This window comes from Solanum verrucosum, unplaced genomic scaffold, assembly GCF_900185275.1.
Source record: "Solanum verrucosum unplaced genomic scaffold, falcon-dt-bn FXZP01000004.1, whole genome shotgun sequence".
Taxonomy (NCBI): domain Eukaryota; kingdom Viridiplantae; phylum Streptophyta; class Magnoliopsida; order Solanales; family Solanaceae; genus Solanum; species Solanum verrucosum.
In genome coordinates, this window is record NW_026020212.1 from 324,133 (window position 1) to 345,840 (window position 21,708).

At 33.3% G+C, this 21,708-nt stretch overlaps 3 protein-coding genes and 1 non-coding gene across 4 annotated transcripts; all 4 read left to right on the plus strand.

Annotated features, from left to right (window-relative positions):
* Positions 1-1,389: 1,389 nt before the first annotated feature.
* On the plus strand, positions 1,390-4,692 carry LOC125830584 (cytochrome b561 and DOMON domain-containing protein At5g47530-like). The gene is made up of 4 exons (XM_049509764.1): positions 1,390-1,606; positions 2,121-2,570; positions 3,470-3,733; positions 4,414-4,692. Exons 1-4 carry the CDS (start codon positions 1,400-1,402, stop codon positions 4,690-4,692), a joined length of 1,200 nt encoding a protein of 399 aa, XP_049365721.1. The 5' UTR covers positions 1,390-1,399.
* Positions 4,693-5,642: 950 nt separating this feature from the next.
* LOC125830565 (60S acidic ribosomal protein P3-like) lies at positions 5,643-7,056 on the plus strand. The gene is made up of 2 exons (XM_049509749.1): positions 5,643-5,927; positions 6,799-7,056. Exons 1-2 carry the CDS (start codon positions 5,730-5,732, stop codon positions 6,952-6,954), a joined length of 354 nt encoding a protein of 117 aa, XP_049365706.1. The 5' UTR covers positions 5,643-5,729; the 3' UTR covers positions 6,955-7,056.
* On the plus strand, positions 6,279-6,402 carry LOC125830591 (small nucleolar RNA SNORD14). The gene has a single exon (XR_007443150.1). It is a non-coding gene; the product is annotated as a small nucleolar RNA SNORD14 (small nucleolar RNA).
* A 2,055-nt stretch (positions 7,057-9,111) lies between the features above and the next one.
* On the plus strand, positions 9,112-19,832 carry LOC125830563 (mitochondrial outer membrane import complex protein METAXIN). The gene is made up of 6 exons (XM_049509746.1): positions 9,112-9,403; positions 13,010-13,344; positions 14,098-14,174; positions 14,258-14,318; positions 14,939-15,101; positions 19,357-19,832. The coding sequence occupies exons 1-6, from the start codon at positions 9,244-9,246 to the stop codon at positions 19,539-19,541; spliced, it is 981 nt and encodes a 326-aa protein (XP_049365703.1). The 5' UTR covers positions 9,112-9,243; the 3' UTR covers positions 19,542-19,832.
* Positions 19,833-21,708: the final 1,876 nt, after the last annotated feature.

Below are 21,708 nucleotides of genomic sequence, written 5' to 3' on the forward strand. Positions count from 1 at the left end.
CCCTTCAACTTTGAGTGTGCACAAGTAGACACTTAAACCTATATAAAATTGAACAAATAGACTCAATCGTCCTACATAACATCCTACATAACAATTTTGTATCCTATGTGGTGTCCTACGTGTATTATGTCAGGTAGAACATGTGTGTCGATTTGTTCAATTTTATATAAATTTAAGTATCTACTTGTACACACTGAAAGTTGAAGGATATAAAAATTCACTGAAGTAAAATTAAAGAGCATATTTATGTATTATGCCTATTTTATTATTTCATCTGAACTTTCTGAAATTGGAACCAAAACTTGAATAGGAAAACAAGTGGACACACCCGCAAGGAAACCCATCTCGAAACCAGCGAGTTGCCTAAACCCTCCCTTGTTATCTTTCTTGCTTTCGGATAAGAAAGAAACCGGATATAACTGAAGGAAAGACAATATAAGTACGATAGGAGGGTACGGTTAAGCATGTAAGCAAAGGCTCTCTCTCACCCTGTGATCTTGTGTAAAGCCTTTCCGCCTATCTATTTTTTTTTTAAGTGTGTTTGTCCTTGGAGTGTAATTCCTTCCCATACACTTTACATACGTGAAGCACATTGCTACATCTGGTTGGTTCTCACTTTAGTAAAAGCATTTTAAACAAGAAAAGCAACAATTGAAAGACAAGTAAAGTGTAAAACCTTAGAAGAGTAATTGAAACACTGCTTTTGCCTTCCCACGCTTTTTCTCTCTTTTTTTTTTTTTCGATTTCCAACTTAGGGTTCGTGATCGTATCGAAATGCGATTAAATTCTAATTCATGTGGGAAATAATTACTACACCAAAAATGATTTACAACAGAAATTAATTAACGTCAATATAGCTTAATTGCCGTTACATGTGTTTTTTAGTGACAATTAACATTTTTGGTAAATGTCCCTAAAGTCTATAGCGACATTGAATCCAAGAACAATTAACTAATGCCGGCAAAGACTTTAACATTCATTATTAATGTGCATATATATTACCGCTAAAAGTTATTTTTGTGATAATGTTGGGGATAAAATGATCCTTAATTAATAAAGAAGACTTCATACATAGTAAAATTCAAATTCGAGACGTCTAATTACCAATAAAGAATTATCGCTCCACCACGACCCTTATTGCTACCCTATCACACTTTGTTCCCAAAAAAGAACCTCAGACTTTATCCAACAAAAAGTGAGAAAAAACATGAATAAAGAGAACAGAACATATACATTACTTCTTTTAAACTCCAATTTTCTCACTCCATGGAAAATATCATGCATGCTCAAGTTAATTTTATTTTTCTTTCCCTCTTTTAACTTAGTTCTTATATATATTGAGGTTGAAACATGAAAAAAAAAGAAGCAATAAATTAAAGAAATAAAAAAGAAAGTGAAGATGTCTTCATCTTGTTTAATATTTTTTGTCTCAAACTCAATCTTTCTTTTATCTTTATTTTCATTGACAATTCATGCCCATCGTTGCACTGAGAATTTCTTATCTGAAACCCTTAGTAGAAATCTAACATTATGCAAGAGATACAAACATAGGAATGGAGTTGAATTTGGATGGAAAGTCGAAAACACGACGACTCAAACTCTCCAGGTCAGAGGCAGATCTAGAGCTAGTTAATTTATGAGTTCAACTAAACTTATTGCTTTCGATTCGATACATATATACATGCAGAAAATTGGAAGCTCTTCTTTGTAGCAGTTGTCTTTATTTTTATTTTGATACTCATGACCTCTTGAATTCTCTATTTTCCCATTCCTTTCAAAATTCATTTTTTTCAACTATGTTTTTTTTTTCCTTTTGTTCTTTATTATTGATAGAATTTTTTCTTGTCAATATCCTATAAATCGATCGGACACCCCTTTGTTAGAAAATTACACCAAATTGGGTGAATTTGTTATATTATTGTTAAAATTTGTTGAATCCTTTTGGTAATTTGAGGAAGTTTGTAGTATAATGGTAGAAATGATTCAAAAGTCGGGTCAGGCTGCATGTTCAAATTAAATTTCAAGTATGATATTCTAGCATTCTTTTCAATCCCCTAGGTAAAATTTTTGGTTCTACCATTAATTTACGACTTTAAATTCTGAATTTACCTCTGTTCCAGGTAATGGTGGGAGCAAGATTAGATGGTGAAACAGGATGGTTAGCTTGGGGTTTGAACTTAGGACCAGAACCAAGAATGGTAGGGACTCAAGCACTTATTGGCATCAAACAAACAAATGGTTCATTTCTTGGTAACACATACAATGTCACACAATATATTAAAATAGGGTGCAATCTTTTACCAACTCCAATTGATTTAAATGTAAGCAATTTGACATTTGGTTTTCTTGGACATATTCAATATCACATTATAGAAGCCACTATATATCTTCCTCAAACAGTTGATATTTCAAGAATTAATCATGTTTGGCAAGTTGGAATAGTTGCAATTGGAATGGAACCCAAATTTCATGAAAAAACACTCAAAAATTATGATAGCACAGAGATCATTGATTTGCAGACTGGCACATCTCTAAGTATTAGATCTGCTAGACGCCATCAAGCAAGAGTTGTAAGTGATGTCTATATTTTTTCGAATTTAACTTATATACACGTAACAATATAAAATAATGTTACACTCCTATTAATATTGTATTTTACCATGCATGTGGTAGCTGAGGTTACACCTTATTTTTCATGAACTTGTGTAATTGTCTAATAGTAATTTTTTAGCTGATCTGATAGTGCAAATTTATTTTAAGCCATCAATAATTTTGATTATTATTTTTCATTGCATGCATGTAATGTCCTTCAAACTAGGTAAAAACTTATTCACATAAGATATTTACACTAAGCTAATACATACATACACTATGTGTTTGAGTATAGAGTTCTTTTACTAAACTCTGATTAATTAGTTAATAATATATAAACTTTATTAAGCTACTTAACCATGATATGTGAGTTGAATTGGTTTTATGTAAGGCGGAATGATTAGGGAGACCCTTGTAATTGGCTCCGTTTGTAAGTTGGACCCTCCTACTTATCAATTTGCCAATGAACCCCTAAACTCATAAGAACACAATATTTTAAACCCTTTGGTTGTGCATATATAAATAGACACTTAAACTTGTATAAAGTTGAACAAGTAAACATATGAGTCCTAAGTGGCGTCCTACGTAACCAACTTGTGTCATGCGTGGCATCCTATGTGTATTATGCCACGTACGTAGGACGTACACGTGCATCTACTTGTTCAATTTTATACAAGTTTAAGTGCCTACTTGTGCACATCCAAAGTTAGAGGCCACAAATACGAGGCCAAGTTAAAGGACATATTTATGTATTATGTTTTTTTTCCTCTCCCAAATTTCACTTATGAGAAACTACATTCTATATTTTGGAAAGTAATAAGTTACACTTGAATAGAAAAAGTTTATTTTACACTTGTAATTAATTTTATATTTGCAGGCTCATGGAATACTTAGCATTATAGGTTGGGGTGTAATATTGCCTATTGGGGTGATAATAGCTAGGTATTTCAAAAAGGGACCAATACATTGGAATGAACATGATCAATGGAAACATGCTCATAAGGCATGCCAAGCATGTGGATATATTTTTGGTGCAACTGGTTGGGCAATTGGCCTTTGGCTTGGAAATTATTCCAAATATTACTCTTTTCCCAAACATGGAGCTTATGGTATTTCCATCTTCACATTTGCCACCCTACAAGTAAAACTCTCTACTCTCTAGTCTCTAACAACCTTTTGATTTTCTGCCCTCATTTTTTATGCAATAAATATGATATACTTTTATTGTTAATCATAGTTATTTCTGTTGTCTCAATTTATGTGTCACTCCTTCTTTTTAGTTGTAGTAGTACTATTTTTCCATTGATAAATATTTTGTGACTATTTTATAGATATTTTGATTGAATCAGTGTGAAAAGAAATTTTTTTTACTTTATTTTTGTACGGAAAACTTAGGAAGGTTTCTACTAAATAATTTTAGTGAGAATCTATTTTTCACCATGCAATTTTTCAGTGAGCAGATTCAATGGGAAATAAGTAGGAAAATCATGTTCTATAGAACAAGTTTTTCACTGATTCACAATGAAAAAAACCTTTGAATTTAGTAGTGTTAGTCACATAAAGTTCCCATTTAAAGTCGCATAAATTTTACGGTTTGATATATGCATAAGTTTCATAGGTTTTTCTTTCTCTTAAATTTTACCTCTATTCAAATACCTTCACATAAATTGATCGGACGAGGAATGATTAATATGTACTCTTATCCCATGATTCATGAATTAATCCATCACTTAATTATGATTTTAGTTTATTTTCATTATAATGTCAATGACAATTTAATGTACACTACTAATTAATCAATTGGTTAATGTGTATATACAGACATTGGCACTAAGATTAAAGCCCCACAAGAATGATGAACTTCACACATATTGGAGTATATATCATCTTTCTCTTGGCTATGCATTGTTGATTGTGATTTGTGTCAACATATTCAAAGGCATCAAAATATTGCAAGAAGAAGAGACATGGAAACCTACCTACATTGCTATTATTTCTTCTATTGCTTTCATCTTCTTTGTCTTTGAAATTACCAATTGGATCAAATTCAAAGTTGATCAATTGAAAAGCAAAGAAGAGTTGTCCAAACAAATACACTAGAAGTATAGAAGTATGATGATATCACATCTTTTTTATTCTTTTGTATTTTTTCATAATGGTGATGTTTGGACTAGTTCGCTCAGATCTCAAGTTAATGTCACATTGTGTTTCGGTTAGTTTGCTCACATCTCAAGTTAATATCACATAATCATGTATATGGTAAAAAAAATTCAAAAAAATAGCCTGGAAGTCATATCATCAAAATATTTGTATAGGTTAACACACAAAAAACTGAGAAAATCATCTATTTCATGTTAAATGCCTCCTAAAAATGTCGTGAATCCTGGTGAGGCCATAAGTACTGCTTCCCAACTCATTACGGAGGGTCTCGTAAAGTTTTTTCAAAAAAATTGCCCGAAAACCATATGACCAAAATATTAATGGGCTAACACACACAAAAAATGGAGAAAATCACTTATTTTCTTTTAAATGGCGCCTAAATGCCAAAAAATAGCGTGAATTGTGGTGAGGCCATACATACTGCTCCCCAACTCATTACGGATTTGTAAAGTTTTTTTTTAAAAAAAAACACCTGAAAGTCATATCACCAAAATATTTATGGGCTAACACACACGAAAAATTGAGAAAATAGCTTATTTCCTATCAAATGGCTCCTAAATACCTAAAAAAATCGTGAATCGTGATGAAACCATACGTACTACTCCCCACCTCGGAGGGTCTTGTAAAGTTTTTCAGAATAAAGATTAAAGAGTAATATATGAAGAGATATAAGTTCCTATTCCAAATAGAAAATTTCGATCTATTGTATTTTCGGTGATAACAAAGAATATAATTAGAATTATAATTTGTTTATTTGATCAAAAAAATTCGTGTCGGACCAAATATCGGATGAAAACTAACGAGGATAGAATAGTTAATATTTTCATCCCAGAAGGACATATGGGTCTTTTCAAATATAGTAAACAACCCTAGGGTTTCTCCTCCTACAAAACCCCCAATTTACACTCAACTCCAAACGCCTCTGTTATCATCCTATAGTGAAAAAGCTCGAGAGAAAGAGAAGAGCCGCAGCAAAAATGGGAGTTTTCACCTTCGTTTGCAAAGGTTCAGGAGATGAATGGAGTGCTAAGCAACACAAGGGTGATCTAGAAGCATCTGCTTCTTGTACCTATGATCTTCAACGCAAGCTTGTTCAAGCTGCTCTTGCTTCTGACTCTTCTGGTGGTGTTCAGTCATCTTTCTCCTTTGTTACACCTTCCTCCGCTGTTTTCCAGGTATAAAATTTAATGGATCTGTTTTATTTTTCGTTATGAATCTCTTGGATCTGAGTATTTTAGCTAGTGTATTTGAGATGCGCGACTGATGATTGAATTATCAATGGAATAAGTTCGTTTATCTGTCTGATTTAACCTGAGAATCAAATAGTGTATGGATTCCTTCTTTGTGATTCATGTGCAATTTTATGGTACTAGTGATTTTGAATAAGAAGAAAAGGAAGCGCATTGGCTATTTGGTTGGTTGTTTTAGTATTTTGAACAGAAAAGGGACTACACTGGAATTTGATCACTTGATTAGTTACATTGTTTGCGAATTTTGGTTTGCTGGTTGAGTGTTTATATTGGGGGATTCTGTGATGATACAATTGAAGGCTTGTTTCTCTAAACATTCGCAGTGGCCGCCTAAGATCTTTCGCCTTCGCCAGGCTTGAGAGATAATGCTGCTTTTATCCTTCCTTGGATGTCTGAGATCCCCGAACTGCATTGATTTACCAAACTTTGTTTGATTTTCCCAGTTTCATATTTGAATGTTGTTTCTTAATTTTACTGTAGTCTTTATTTTGGAATGAAATAACACGGACCCACTATGGTGGAATCTATAGAGGGTTTCTTCTGGCCTGATAACATACGCCGGATACCTCATAACACGTTCATCGTAGTATATTAAGCACACTTAGTCTTGTCCTAAAGGTACAAGTTAATTTGAACATTCCAAAAGGGAGTGTTAACGGCCTTCGATTTGCCTGTGAATTTTGTAAAATTTTTTTATGAATTGTTGGTTCTCTGAATATAGAGGGTTTACTCTTGTTTGATAAGTTGTGTACTGTGTGAACATGATTCTTATCCTCATTGTTTGCACATTGTATAGGTGATAATTGGTGGTGGTGGCGGCGGTGGTTCCATTGGTGGTGGAGCAGCAGCTCCTTCCGGTGGTGCAGCAGCTGCAGAAGCAGCTCCAGCTGAGGAGAAGAAGGAAGAGAAAGAAGAGAGTGACGATGATTTGGGATTCTCACTCTTTGATTAGATTGGCATTACTATATAGTAGTACAATTTTCTGTTGCTTTCATCTTTTGTTAGCTTCATTTTGTTGGTTCTAAAGTTTTGATAAAACATTGGATTATCAGTTGCTGTTTAGTTGTCTCGTGACATTGTGTTTCATGGTTCTCTGAACTCATTTTTGCTCTTGTTTTGAGTTACTTTCATTAAAGAAATGGCTGAATCTCTCTAAAAGTATCAACAATTTTAAACTGTTGATTGTCCTTGTGGACTTGTCACACTACGCTTCATTCTTTAAGACCGCACAGTTAATCCCCGTCGCATTTTTACTAAAATGACATCAAATTGATACTCATTTTGTTCATGTTATATTATGCTTTTTAAAAGTCAATTTGATTAAATTTAAAGTTAAATTAGATTATATTAATTTGATACTTTGAACAAAAAATTTAGATATTCAAACTATAAATTGCAATTTTTTGCATGTCAATATAATGAAAAAACACTTTGTAAAATGTTAGTCAAAATTTTGATAGATAGACTCTAAAAAGGAAATTATGACAAACAAAAGTGGACAGGAGTAAGATCATCTCCAATCCACCCCTATTTTACTCTCCATTCTCTATATTTGGAGAATAAAATAAAGAATGAACTCTCCAACTACTCGAATGGGCTCTCCAACCACTCTTTAATTAACTCTCTATTCTTCATTTATAGAGAGGTGAATAATAGTTTTCCAAATTTGGAGAACTACTATTCACATTCTCTATTTCACTTTTTCATTATTTTATTATATTTCTATTATTTTGTAATTAACATATTATTTTTAATATAAGGTCATTAATTAAATATCTAACATTCGTAATTCTTTTTAAATGTAATATGACATTTTAAAAAATATATTATTTGATATACACTACTTTCATCCCGAATTAATAATATTTTTTTTTTTTAAATTTTCATCACTTTAATATAATTTGATATTATTATTAATTTTCACTATGACGAATGCACATAAGTAAAATGATAAGATGGAAATTTTAATTTAAAAATATAATACATAACATAATAATTTAAATATAAGATAACAATACATAATAATTTTATCGCAACAATAATTCAGTAATTCGGTAGGTCGTTTCCAGATTTAACAATATTTGGAAAAAAATTAGTGTATGATCCAGAGAATTGTTGTGGTTGTGATTGCGATTGCGCTTGTTGATTTATGTAATTTTTATGTAATTGTATTTCATTGATGATTTCACTTTTATTTGAATTGTCCATTAATTTGTATATTACTCCCTCCGTTTCACAAAGAATGACCTGGTTTGACTTGGCACGGAGTTTAAGTAAATAAAGAAGACTTTTGAATCTTGTAGTCCTAAATTAATGTTATGTCAAATGTACAAAATTGCCCTTAATCTTGTGGTCTTAAACATGCCACGTGGAAAGCAAAAAGTAAAATGTTACCAAAAAAGGAAATAGGTCATTCTTTTTTAAACTGACTAAAAAGGAAAGGAGGTCATTCTTTGTGAAACGGAGGAATTATTTAATAACTTGCAATTTATGTTATTTAGAATAAAATAAAACTTAATATTAAATAATGAATTTGAAAAAATAAAATTTTATATTACGTAAAAATTATATAAAGTGATTATTTGAAAAAAAAAGAAAAGAGAAATGATTTATATTATGAAATAAGGAAATGCAAATGAAATAGAAATAATAATATAATATTGAGGAGAGAAAAGAAGATTCTTTTTTAGAGAGTAAAATAGAGAATGTGGTTGAAATTGATTGTCTGAAAAAATAGAAAACTCTATATTTGGAGAGTAAAATAGAGGACAGGGTTGGAGATGGCCTAATAAGTTTACTTAGGTGGCTAAATAGAATACTAAGACAAGTTAAAAGAGATTATTTATATATTTAGCCAAATGCTAATTATCTTTCTTTATCATAACTCTTTTATTTTTAACTGGTTTTAAAAATTGATTATGTTTTACCTATCGATTCCATAAAAATAATTTGCATAAAACACCAAACATTCAATACTTTTTCAAAAATAATTTGTTTTCAGAATATTTTTTGAAACAGTATTTTCAGAGTAGTGAAAAGTATTTTTAGAAAAAATATATATTTACGTAAATTATAAGCTAGAGGCTTTCTATTCCTGGAAATTACTATTTTCAGTCCTTACTTATTCCCTAATTCACAAAACGCCTCCCCAAAATCTCTAGGGTTTTATTTTCACCAAAAAAAATTCCAATTTCATTTCATTGTTGATACAGAGATTTTCTCATAAATTGTTCCATCTCTAATGGAAGAAGCAAAGGAGAGAGAGAAACTGACACTTGTGACCCGAAAATCCTGTTTCGGACTACCCACTTCTTGCCCTAACTGTTTACCGGCTTACGTTTACCTCAAATTCTCCGGAACTCCATTTGATTTGGATTTCAATCTCATTAATCCTGATTCTGGTATTCTTTTTGCTTGCTAATTATTGAAATTTTATTTTTAAAATAATTTTTGTTATAGCTATTTTCTGAGTTTTTGGTAATAGTTACTTAATGCTTAAAGGTTTTTAATATCAAAATTATGCTTCTTTGCGCTGAAGGGATGCAAAAGTGTATAATTTTATTGTCATTTTCTTGTTCCAGATGATCATATTTTGTTATCATCTAAGATGTTGATTTTTAGTGTATTCTGTAAGTTTCTGATTGTTTAACTTGGATTTTTGAATAATGAGATAGTTTATGTTCGATTTAGCTCCAAATGTTGGACATATTTATCCTACATATGTGAAACCTAATGAACAAAGTAGGTTAGAGAGAGAGTAATTTGGTGGTTCTGTTGCACAGTTATTTATCTAATGAAGTGGTGGAATATTTTCTGTGAAATAGGGAAACAATGTAAATTGTGAAAACTCTAATGGCAGTTCTTATGATATGTGTCTTCCAGATGACAGATAGTTATCATTAGGATGCAATAACTGATAATTCATATCCTCCTTTGTTCTAGCACTGTCCAACTATTGATTACTTTTGGTGTTTTAGACAAGTCAAAGTTTTAGCATCTAAGAGTGTAGCCTAGTGGTCAATGAATTGGTTTGGAAACTTCATCCCCAACGGAGGCAAAAACACTAGGTAATTTCTTGTCATTTGTCCAAACCTTGGTTGATAGAATACCCGGTACTTGTGCTAGTAGGAGGTTGAAGGTACCCGTAGAATTGGTTGAGGTGTGCGCAAGTTGGTTTGGAAACCACAGTTATAAAAAAAAATGCTTTGGTTGAAGTGGGTTTCTTGAGTTTGCCTGACTCAATTTTTTTTTAAAGAACTATGGTAGTTAATTTTCTTGATGGATAAAGAAAATTTTTTAGTCTTGTATTTCTTCTTGAAGGTCTTCATTTCAGTGTAGAAGCAGACTCTCCAAATTTATGAGCTCGAGTAATTTTACAACAATTAGGAGTCTTTCGACTGTAGATTTTAAGCGCAAAAAAGTTACATGGATACTCGGTTGGAGTGTGAAATTTTTTGAAAATAAACATTATGTATATAAAGAAAAACAAAACAATCCTAAATTCACTAGTATTTTTGATAAATACATGCCAAATACACGTGCCATTAAAAAAACACGAGACTTATAATAGGTTCAATCAAAGATCATTTGTTTTAACTTTCACATTTTCACAAGTCCTAGTGTCCTACCAAGCTTTAAAATATCAGAATTTGATCATAATATAGTTCCTGCTCAAGATCGATGAAATCTCTATCAGAACCATCATTATATTGTTCGATTCTTTCTGCTTCCTCTTTATCTTCTAGTATCACCTGTCTAATCAAACCATAAAACTCCTCTACACCATGACCTACTTGCCTCCCGGTCGAGTTAGATACTTAATAATCATATGCGAAGTTATAATATTCTTATAATGTATTGGATTGTCACAGGCAGGAGCGAATTTACCATGCAGTTTAAGTGCACATGAATTCATGGTCTTCCCACAAAACGAGGTTTTTTTTTTACATATTTTAAAATTGATCAAATATTACCTGTTGACACCCATTCTACAAAAAGGCTTAATGATGCACTTGATTGGAAGCTAAGCTGTCTACCCCTTTCTTTAGTAGTGGGCCCATGTTTTAGAAATCCTAGAGCCGCCTCTAGTTATAGCACCAGAATTTTGGTTCAGTTGTAAGGATGCAATAGAGATGTACTTTCTTAAAGGACTCACAATTTCTCTACATTAATCTGCATTAGTTCTGAACAAACACAATGAACATGAAGGATCATTTTAGGAAGTTGGGACTAAGTCTTCTTGTTGTTCTGACATAATGTCAGACTCAGTGGTTGTAAAGGTTTTTTTAGTTTTGTTAGATACTTGTATGTCCATTTATGGATAAATGCGAGCATTGGAGAATCTTTGGTTAAAGAACTCCTAATATACATTTTTGATAAAGAGAACTCCTAATATACTTAAATGTCAAATTATTTAGTGTTAGAATGAAATGTACCCTATTATAAGTAGAATGTGCTTAGAGGATTGTACCCAACTGAGATTGAATTGTAGTTGAAATAACTGATTGATAAACAAGTGCCAAAGTCCTATTTTTCTATAAGAGGAAAAGCGGTTTGTATTCCTTCTATCTTCCGATTGGATGGGTTAAGCATTGGTCTTAGTTACATGGATAAATATGGCAGTTAGGTCGGCATTGGCTTAGTTACAGCTGCTAATGTTCAGATCTTCCTTGGCTATGTTCAGCGTTGTTGAAGGCGCTCGTCTTAGTGCTGTACGCGAGAGGCAAGGCAAGCCCTTGTCGCCTGGCGAGGGGAGCATACATTGAAAAGGAACGATAAGGCGCGAGGCAAGGGGACTGAGGCGTCTCCTTTTGTTTTAAAAAAAACTGATGCAGCAATTTAGAATTTAAAACGTGATTTTAGGGTTTATTACCTCAAATTTCAAAGAGTCCACTGAGTTCTCTTCTTCCCTTTGTTCTCTTCAGCTGTAAAAGCCAAAAGGTTATGTTTTCTTCTTCTTTGTTCTCCTTTCTTCTTTCTCCTCTGTTTCAGCAGTCTTTCTTCTCCTTTTTTCTTATTTCTCCTCTCCCTCTGTTTTGGACATCAACCAGTAACCCCAGCTGCATTGTGCACAGCTTTTTCTTCCTCAGTTTTTTGGCCTCTATTTTCAATTTTTTGTGGATCTGCCCATTTTTCTTTTCATTTTCTAGTCCATATATTTTTATTTTCTGCTCAATTCAGTTTAGTATACTGTTTTGAATTGAAATATTTGTTAATATGTTATTGCTATGGAGAGTTTGGTTATTTATAGATGCAATTAAATATTTTAATTGTTGGTATTAATTGACGCCTCACTTCAAAAAGGCGAGTGCCTCGCCTCTCGCCTCAGTGAGGCAGGCCCTTGTCACCTTACGCCTTTTCCGTTAGATGGTACATATACTGTGGTCTAGCTGCTCAACTCTTTGTTTGAGTTGATTTCTAGCTCGGAATGGGGAGATTTCACGTGTTAAATGATCCAAAACTATCTGATATTAGAAGAATCTATGCATACCATGTGAAGAGAATCTCAAGCTAGAGAAACCCATTTGTACTTGTGTGAAGTTGGATATATTTACCAATACTTGAAACAGGGAAGCAGAGAATGGGTGGGACTGAGTCCTTGATTTTTCCTATAAGTAGGCTGAGTCCACTATAGATGATACATGTGTTTGATGATTGTTTCAAGGATAAAAGAGCATAGACTTAGGGCTTCAAAATAAATTTGTAGCAATTGAATGGTAAAGCTTAGTGATCAATTTGGCCAGTAAGCTCTACCGCCAAAATATTTCAGTTATATGTATTACTGTCTTTTTAAGTAGGAATTCTTAAATTTTCTCTCATCAGGCTAATAATTTCAAATGAGAAAATCTTGTGTAGTGCCTTTACGGTTTTCTCCATTTGGTTTATTCATTTTATCTGTTAATCAGGTTTCGCAATATTTTGAGTCAATTAATATGCCATATCCTTTCTTTCAGCACATTGAGTCATCCTATAGGTTGATTGCCCAATATTTATTGTGTTTTCGCCAGATCAAATACCTTATGTCGAATCTGGTACATACGTAGCCTACAACAATGAGAAGGGTGGAGTTATCCGCAATTTAAGCGAAGATGGTTTCGTTGATTTGGACTCTCAAGTCCGTGGTATACCTGAATGGATATCAGCAAAGGCTATGGTTGAGTCATGGCTTGCAGATGCCATTATTTATGAACTTTGGGTGGGTTCTGACGGAACTTCTGCACACAAGATTTACTATTCAGATCTCCCGTGGCCACTTGGAAAAATCTTGTACTTAAAGCAAGTTCATGTTGTGAAACAAATTCTTGGTATTACGAAAGAAAATGCTGAAAGAAGAGAGGAAGAGGTAATATAGTTCTATTGGTATCTGTTTATTTTTACCTCTACTTTTCTGCACTCACACTATGTATTTGTAAGTGTTTTCTAAGGTGCATGAGAAGGGGAAGGAAAGGGTCTAGTGCTCATTCAACCTTACACCTTAGCTATAAATTATCTGTTAGCTACAATTTTATTCTTGAAGAGAGTGATCAAATTTATGGATTTTTCTGCAATAGGAAACTATTTGTCTCGTAGAAATCCTAAAATAGTCGCATAAAAACAAATATATTGGATATTGGAATGAAATAGGCCTGAATGGACTATGGGGCATAATGGATACTCCCTCAGTTTCAATTTGTTTGTCCTACTTTCCTTTTTAGTCTGTTTAAAAAAGAATGTCTCTTTCCTTTTTTGGCAACTCTTTAGTTTCAACTTTCCACATGACATGTTTAAGACCAAGATTAAGTGACATTTTGGTACATTCTACATATCTTTAATTTAAGACCATAAGATTCAAAAGTCTTCTTTACTTTCTTAAGCTCCGTGCCAAGTCAAAATAGGACAATAAAATTGAAACGGAGGGATTATTAGAAATCATAAAGCCCACTCAAGCTAGTTTGAGGTCGAAGTGTTGTAGAAACTATGCAGTCTCTGGGTTGCTGTGGGATGAGACCAGACAGTTGCATGAGGTTCCCTTTTTGCTTCATTTGTGATCTTTCTTGCAGCTTTAATTTCACATATTGTTCGTAATGGGGATTAATCAAAAACTTTTGCTGGACAGATTTACAGGAATGCCAATGATGCCTTTAGTGCTTTATCAACTAGATTAGGGGAGCAGGCCTATTTCTTTGACAACAGGTTACCTCATCCAACAACATAACTAAGCAAATGTATCATTTTCTTTGCATCATTATTTACTAATCTCTAAAGTTATCTAACAGGCCGACAAGTTTGGATGCAGTTTTCCTCGGACATGCACTTTTTACACTGTATGCATTGCCTGTGAGTGCGCTGTGGCTTTATTTAACCAATTTTACGTGCTTAGCTTTTGTTCAGACTTGTACTGTAATTATATGGTAAATTTGGAAGTAACTGTTTAATAATAATAGTTACAACTTATAGTTACTAGGTAGAGATACAATTGGTTTCCTCTCATGTCAAACAACAAGTTAAACAATCTTGTGCCTGTGTCTACATGATTGTGTAAGAAGGGAACAAGTTATTGAGATGAAGAAGGAGCACTGGTCAACTGACACTAGAATTACGTTCATTTTGGAATCATTGGGAATAATATTTCCTGAGCACTAAAACTGCTTGATTAAGAAAATGGTGCTGTTTGGTTGTTTCAAAGCCCATTTGAATGAGAGCGGTTTTGTTTGAAACAAACATGAAATATGCACAATTAGACGCCTATGCAAAAATTTGAAATAGTTAACGATGTTTTTATATTTGGAATGTGTCAGAAGTTGGCTTCTTTAATCTGAGACTGGTTGGAAAGCACAACAGGCAGTTGTTTTTATCTTACACAAGCCTCTTATTTTATCAGAGCAGTGCAAAATAGATGTGATCGTCACTCTGGCACTTTCACTAATTACCTTTAAATTGTCTATGTCTGCTGATAGGAAACTTCAGTGCTCCGAAGCAAGCTCTTGGAACATGATAATCTTGTAAGATACACTGAGAAGTATAAAAGTGAACTGATAGATTCTAGCGGATCATCATCTTCCGGTACACAATCCCAGAGTGATCCTTCTTCATCCGTGCCAAGGCGTCCTTCACAATGGAGTGAGTAACTTTCTGATAGTACCATATTATTCTGCTTTTTATAGATTTTTGTTGTTTTCTCTTCCATTTTTTGGAATTCTTGGGTGATAGTCTGTTAGTTGCATCATAAATATATATTTTCCTTTCTATATTTCTGTTAAAATTTAAAAGTTCAAATCTTGAAGGCCTATGATCCGCTTTTTATTGTTGGTTCCTTACCATGCCTGCTAAAACCATTATCTTGTTAATTTAGGGCTGTTGTTTGTTTGAGGGATAAGCACATTTAATGATCCCAATACTCGGTTTTACTTATGCAACACTTCTGGTATAAAATCTTTGTTTAGTACTATAATTTCTGCATAAGTAATGTAAATATGAAAAAAAAGTGGAACTTGGAGGTACCCTGTCACATTTTATGGAACTAGCCAATGGTACCTCCAAAGTGTACCACTAGTAGTATAATTTAGTCTGGGAATAGCCATAGACACCTGAACTTTGCTTTTGATATTTCATTTAGATAACTAATCTTTATTTGTGACGTAATGAACACTTCGACCTGTCGGATTTTTCTATCAAGTTCGAAATGTTGGCATGGCGGATTGTGCATTTCTCATCTGAGATTTAGCCAATAAAATGACTTTAGACCCATAAAGTGAAAATTGTTGTTTCTTCTCAACCCCCTCATTGACTCAGCTTCCAATTTCTCTCCCGACAATATGACCCTCCACAAAAAAAGAAAAAAAAGAGAAGAAAAATGTAGTGGGTAACAAAATATTGGAGTTTTGATTTTTGGAAGAGAAACTTAGGGTTCTTCTCGGCATTAAGAGATGAGTTAGTGCGTGGGTTATTGCTGGGGATGTTGAGAGCATGAAGACCGGTGAAGTGGCTCACCTAGGCCGAGTTTGCTACAAAGGAAGAAGAAGAGTTGTTGCAATTTAGTTGCAAATCTGAGCTGTTAATCTCAAGATAAGGGAGTTAAGACTGTTGGTTGAGCTTAAAGTTGTTGAAGGAGGGTTTGGATTTAGACGACAGAGAGGAGGCTTTGAAGAAGGAGAAGAACGAGGAAAAGAATTAAATTGCTGCATGTCTTTACTTTTCTTCTTTATATTGAAACATGCCTTCCATGCATTTGTTTTTGCTACATCACCTGCATTTAAACTTCATTCGTTAGGTAGTTTTTTGTATTGACATATCAATTAATGTTATTGTGGGAGGAGACTTGGAGCACTTCCCAGTTTTGACGAAGTTGCACTAAGGGTCAACCTAATAACCATTTTTTATTCGTCTTGGTCATGGATACATGAACAAGACAAATTCAAGATGAGGTGCCATGGCATATGTTATTTGTGGATGACATTGATCTGGCTGACGAGACTCGTGGCAGTGTTAATGCTAAGCTTGAGGTTTTGAGATGGACCTGGAGTGTAAATGATTCAGGTTGAGCAGGGCCAAGATAGAGTACTTGGAGTGCAAGTTCAATGACATAGCGCTTGAGGCTGCTGTGGAAAGTGAGGTATGATATACAAGTCATCCAAAAGAGAGGAAGTTTGAAGTATCTTGAGTCTATTATCCAAGAAAAATAGAGAGATTGAAGAGGAAGTCACTCATCGTATTGGTGGAGGGTGGATGAAATGAAGGCTCGCATGTGATAAGAAGGTGTCACCAAAGCTTAAAGGCAGGTTCTACAGGGTGGTAGTTGGACCAACTGTGTTGATGCGGTGAAGTGTTGGCCAGTCAAGAACTCTCATGTTTAGAAGTTGAAAGTTGCGGAAATATTGCAATGGATGTGTAGGCATACTAGGAGAGATATTAAAGATGAGAATATCCATGATAAGGTTGAGTAGTTCCGGTGGAGGACAAGATGTGGGAAGCGAGTTGAGATGGCTTGGGCATGTGATGAGGAGAGGCACAGATGCCTCAATGCGGAGGTGTGTGTTGAAAATATGTCTCAGGATATTGCAGAAATAAAACAGTTAGCTATTTCTAGGGTTTTTTAAATTATGTTATTAGAGTCCTATTTGACTTATATTTAGGAGTTAGTTCTTTTTATTTGTTATTTGAATTAAACTGATAAGTTAGTATCTCATTTTTCTATTTTTAGTTAGGAATTATATCTATAAATGCAAGTCTTTGGATTATTAATAAAATAATTCCCTTTGATAATACTGCAGTATTTTTTCTCTCTAAGTCTTTCTCTGTTATTTTCTTTATTTCTTTATTAAAAAAACCAACAATTGGTATCTAGAGCCTTCTTCTTGAGGGACCTGTGAGTAGAAAAATGAATTCTGAAAATAGTTTTTCACGAATGGCTCCTCCTATTTTTGATGGTGAGAATTATCAACTATGGGCTGTGAGAATGGAAACTTATTTTGAGGCTCTTGATCTTTGGGAAGCTGTGGAAGATGATTATGAAATTAATCCGCTGCCAAATAATCCCACCGTGGCCCAGATCAAGAGTCACAAGGAAAAGAAAACCATTAAGTCGAAGGCAAAAGCAACTTTGTTTGCTGCTGTTTCGACAACTGTTTTCACGAAAATCATGACTTTCACATCACCAAAAGATATTTGGAATTATCTGAAGAAAGAATATGCTGGAGATGAAAGAATACGAGGAATGAAGGTATTAAATTTAATGAAGGAATTCGAATTGCAGAGAATGAAAGAGTCAGAAACAGTTAAGGAATATTCTGACAGATTGCTTGCTATTGTCAACAAGGTAAGATTACTAGGCACTGAATTTAAAGATGCAAGAATTGTTGAAAAAGTTCTTGTTATCGTGCCCGAAAGATATGAAGCATGTATAACTACCTTGGAAAACACACAAGATCTGTCCAAAATTACCTTGGCAGAATTGTTAAATTCTTTGCAGGCTCAGGAACAAAGGAGACTTATGAGGCAAGATGGCATGGTTGAAGGAGGATTAGTAGCCAGCCACAAAACTCAAAGCAAGGGTAAATTTTTGAAAAAATTACCCACCTTGTCAGCACTGTGGAAAAAATGGACATCCTCCATATAAATGTTGGAAAAGACCAGATGCACAGTGCAAGAACTGCAAACAACTTAGTCAACTCGGTCATGAAGCTGTGATTTGCAAAAACAAATTTCAAAAAGATGAAACAGTTGCCCAAGTCACTACTGAAGAAGAAGAAGAAGACCCTAATTTGTGGCAACTTGTTTTTCAACCAAAAAATCTGATTTTTGGATGATTGATAGTGGTTGTACAAACCACATGACATATGAAAGAAATCTTTTTAAAGAGTTCATTCCTATGGAAAATAAGAAAGTCAGAATTGGGAATGGTGACTATATTCCTGCAAAAGGAAAAGGGTCTGTTTCAATTAAAACAAATTAGGTATAAAAATAATTTCAGATGTTCTTTATGTGCCTAATATTGATAAAAGTTTGTTTAGTGTTGGTCAGTTAATAGAAAAAGGATTTAAATTATTATTTGGAGGCAAATATTGTCGAATCTTTGATTCTACTAAGCAAGAGATTTTACAAGTTGAAATGAGAGGTAAGAGCTTCTCATTTAATCCAACAGAAGATGCACACAAGCCTTGCAAGACAAATGATGAATTAGTAGATTTGTTCACAAGGTCAATTTCAGATGAGACTACAATCTACAATTCCTGATCCAAGGAGTGTTGAAAATATGTCTCAGGATATTGCAGAAATAAAACAGTTGGCTATTTTTAGGGTTTTTAAATTATGTTATTAGAGTCCTATTTGACTTATATTTAGGAGTTAGTTCTTTTTATTTGTTATTTGAATTAAACTGATAAGTTAGTATCTCATTTTTCTATTTTTAGTTAGGAATTATATCTATAAATGCAAGTCTCTGGATTGTTAATAAAATAATTCCCTTTGATAATATTGCAATATTTTTTCTCTCAAAGTCTCTCTGTTATTTTCTTAATTTGTTTATTAAAAAAACCAATAGTGTGAGAGGTTGACTATTGATGGTTTCAGGAGAGGTAGAGGTAGATCGAAGTATTTTTGGGGAGATGATTAGATAGGACATCACACAGTTTTAACTTATCAAGGAAATGACTTTAGATAGGAGGGTATGAATGACATCAATTAGGGCAAAAGATAGCTGTCATGTTATTCGTCCATATTAGGTGTAGTATTACTCTTGTAGTTTCTTGTCTTTTAATTTCTACTTTCTGTTGTTTCTTGTATTTCGACTATCATATTATTTTGTTGTAGTTATTGTCCTGTTACTATTTTTTGTTTTTGCTACTATATGATTGTTTTGTTCTGTTTATTCATTTAGGTTCGAAACCCAAAAGCAAGCCTAAGAGGGAAAAAACTGAGGAAGAGAAAAAGTTCCGTAGAAGGGCTAAATATTTTCTGGTCACTCAACTAGTTGCAGTTTTAGTTTTCCTCTCTCTTCTTGGAGGATCTGATGCTGCTGAAGTGGAGCTTGATGAAGATGATGATGGTGCAGATTATGATTGAGCAGTGGGCGTGGGTGCCTTGATTTTCACTGTTGAGAGTAGTTTAGACTCGAGACTCTTGATGCACGTTAGTAGTATCCCTCTTTATAATCTGGAAAATTTTGAATTCTTCCTGGTGTACAAATTGCTGCCATGAATTATGGTATCACTGTAGAATAAATTGTTTTTCTTCATAAATCGTGGTCTGAGTTGCCCCCTTCAGAAAAATAGGGCAACGAACAAATACGAGAGATGAAAATTACAGTTTCTTTTTACTTTTTATGATTTGCTATAATTTTTTGTTTCAACTTCAGTTTTGATGGATGTTGGAAAATGGTAGAAGCAGTCATGCTTTGGAGGTAGTTTCTTGTTTGTCATTTGGTTGGTAGTCTGATTTCTCTTTAACAATCATTCTCTATAATACATTTCACAATGGCCATCATGTTTTCTATGGAATTCAATCTTTCATATTATGTTATATTATATATGTTCTTTAGACAACATTATATTACACTAGATATGTTGTTTATAACAATATTGGAACAGTCAGATGTTATTATAATGGAGGCCTGGATTTGACATTTTAGAACAGCTGTTAGATTGTTATATGGTGCATTATTTTGCTTTAGAAGTTGATCTATGTTGTCTTTCATCTACAATTAGGGTGTGTTTGGTATCAAGGAAAATGTTGTTCACTTAGGGTATTTTCCAACAAGAGATATAGGGTTATTCAATATAGGATTATCCAATACAGAGTGCGTATATGGACATTGCGAGTTTTCTATTATTCGATAGAGAAATGAGTGTATACATGTTATTGGGACGTGCATATACATTTGAATTTCATTTCATCCTCATTACAGTACATATTGATTATGAGTTGTGAAATGTAATACGCTTTACTATAAGGACAATTCTCTAGGCACTTGTGAAATCAGACGGTGTTCATTACTAAAATGAATCAAAGACAATTGATGATTAATTGTATGATAAGTTGTCTAGGTATACACGAAAGTTCGATGATTTCTTAATATTAAATATACTGATTGACCTAGTGTATTCAATACATGCGCTTAGCCGCTTACTATAGAGAGAAATGAAAATTTTCTTTTTATGAAAGAACTTTGTCCCTAGTTGATGAGGAAGAGCAAGATTCGTATGCTTATACATAAAAATACTTCAACTTAACTTTTGACATAATTAATGCAAGCAATATATACATTTAATGAACGGTTCTTCTTTGGAATTAAGATGCAGTCAAGAAGTTGAATAGTAAACTAAGATATGATGTAAGAAACAAAATAAATGACATATATGACGTGGTTTCTTTAGGATTTAATTTTCTATCATTTTGTGAAGTTGATCGATTCTAAAGGAGAACATTCAAACGGTCCTTTGATGACTTAAACTCACAATCTTCATATTAGAAGTGAGGATGCTTATCATCTGACTAATTCCTCTTATCTTATATTCCCTCTTCGAAACGTATTTTATGCACTATTTCTAAATATAGAAAAAACAAAATAATATAGTTCAAAACAAATTGAGAATTTTTCAGGGTCTGAAATTTGTTCAGTGCGTCAGCCATCACGATCGATGAAAAACTTCTACATTCAATCGTCAAGTGATCTCTTCCATTCTCTTTTCATTCTATTTTTTTTTACTTCCATTTGCATAAGTCACGTTCTAAGTTCGTCACCTCCTTACTGACCCAGCCTTCACTCCTTGACCATCCCACCCCCGAACTCCCAGTATCCATTCCTATCTGTCTTCATAACATTTTGTTAGATAACTTATAAAATATTCTTGGAATATATATATATATATATATAAAAGATTTTCTTACTTATTTATCAAAACATTAGAAAATAAGTAAGATCCACTTATTTTTCCAGAAAACACGTTCAATCGAAAGAAAGAGCAATCAACTATATGCTTAACTCATGCCTCAGGAATCCTTGTATAGAGATGACAATGGGGCGGTGCGGGCCGGGTTGCGCTTAACTCATAAAATTTTTAACCAGTCCCGCATAACAACTTTTTTCATTTTCAACCTGCCACGCATAAATTTTTATATATTTGCCTTTTTTAATTAAATTTGATACTAAAAATAAAATTTATAAAAATAAATTCATTTTCTCATTAAGTATATTAATTTAATAGATAATAAATTAAAATTTTATTTTTTA

Excerpts from the sequence above, each read along its gene's own strand:
- LOC125830565 (XM_049509749.1), top strand. The coding sequence starts at position 5,730 with ATGGGAGTTTTCACCTTCGTTTGCAAAGGTTCAGGAGATGAATGGAGT. Across the intron at positions 5,928-6,798 it reads CTTCCTCCGCTGTTTTCCAG|GTGATAATTGGTGGTGGTGG; the intron begins GTATAAAATTTA and ends CACATTGTATAG.
- LOC125830584 (XM_049509764.1), top strand. The coding sequence starts at position 1,400 with ATGTCTTCATCTTGTTTAATATTTTTTGTCTCAAACTCAATCTTTCTT. Across the intron at positions 1,607-2,120 it reads CGACGACTCAAACTCTCCAG|GTAATGGTGGGAGCAAGATT; the intron begins GTCAGAGGCAGA and ends CCTCTGTTCCAG. Across the intron at positions 2,571-3,469 it reads GACGCCATCAAGCAAGAGTT|GCTCATGGAATACTTAGCAT; the intron begins GTAAGTGATGTC and ends TTATATTTGCAG.
- LOC125830563 (XM_049509746.1), top strand. The coding sequence starts at position 9,244 with ATGGAAGAAGCAAAGGAGAGAGAGAAACTGACACTTGTGACCCGAAAA. Across the intron at positions 14,175-14,257 it reads GCCTATTTCTTTGACAACAG|GCCGACAAGTTTGGATGCAG; the intron begins GTTACCTCATCC and ends GTTATCTAACAG. Across the intron at positions 14,319-14,938 it reads TTACACTGTATGCATTGCCT|GAAACTTCAGTGCTCCGAAG; the intron begins GTGAGTGCGCTG and ends GTCTGCTGATAG.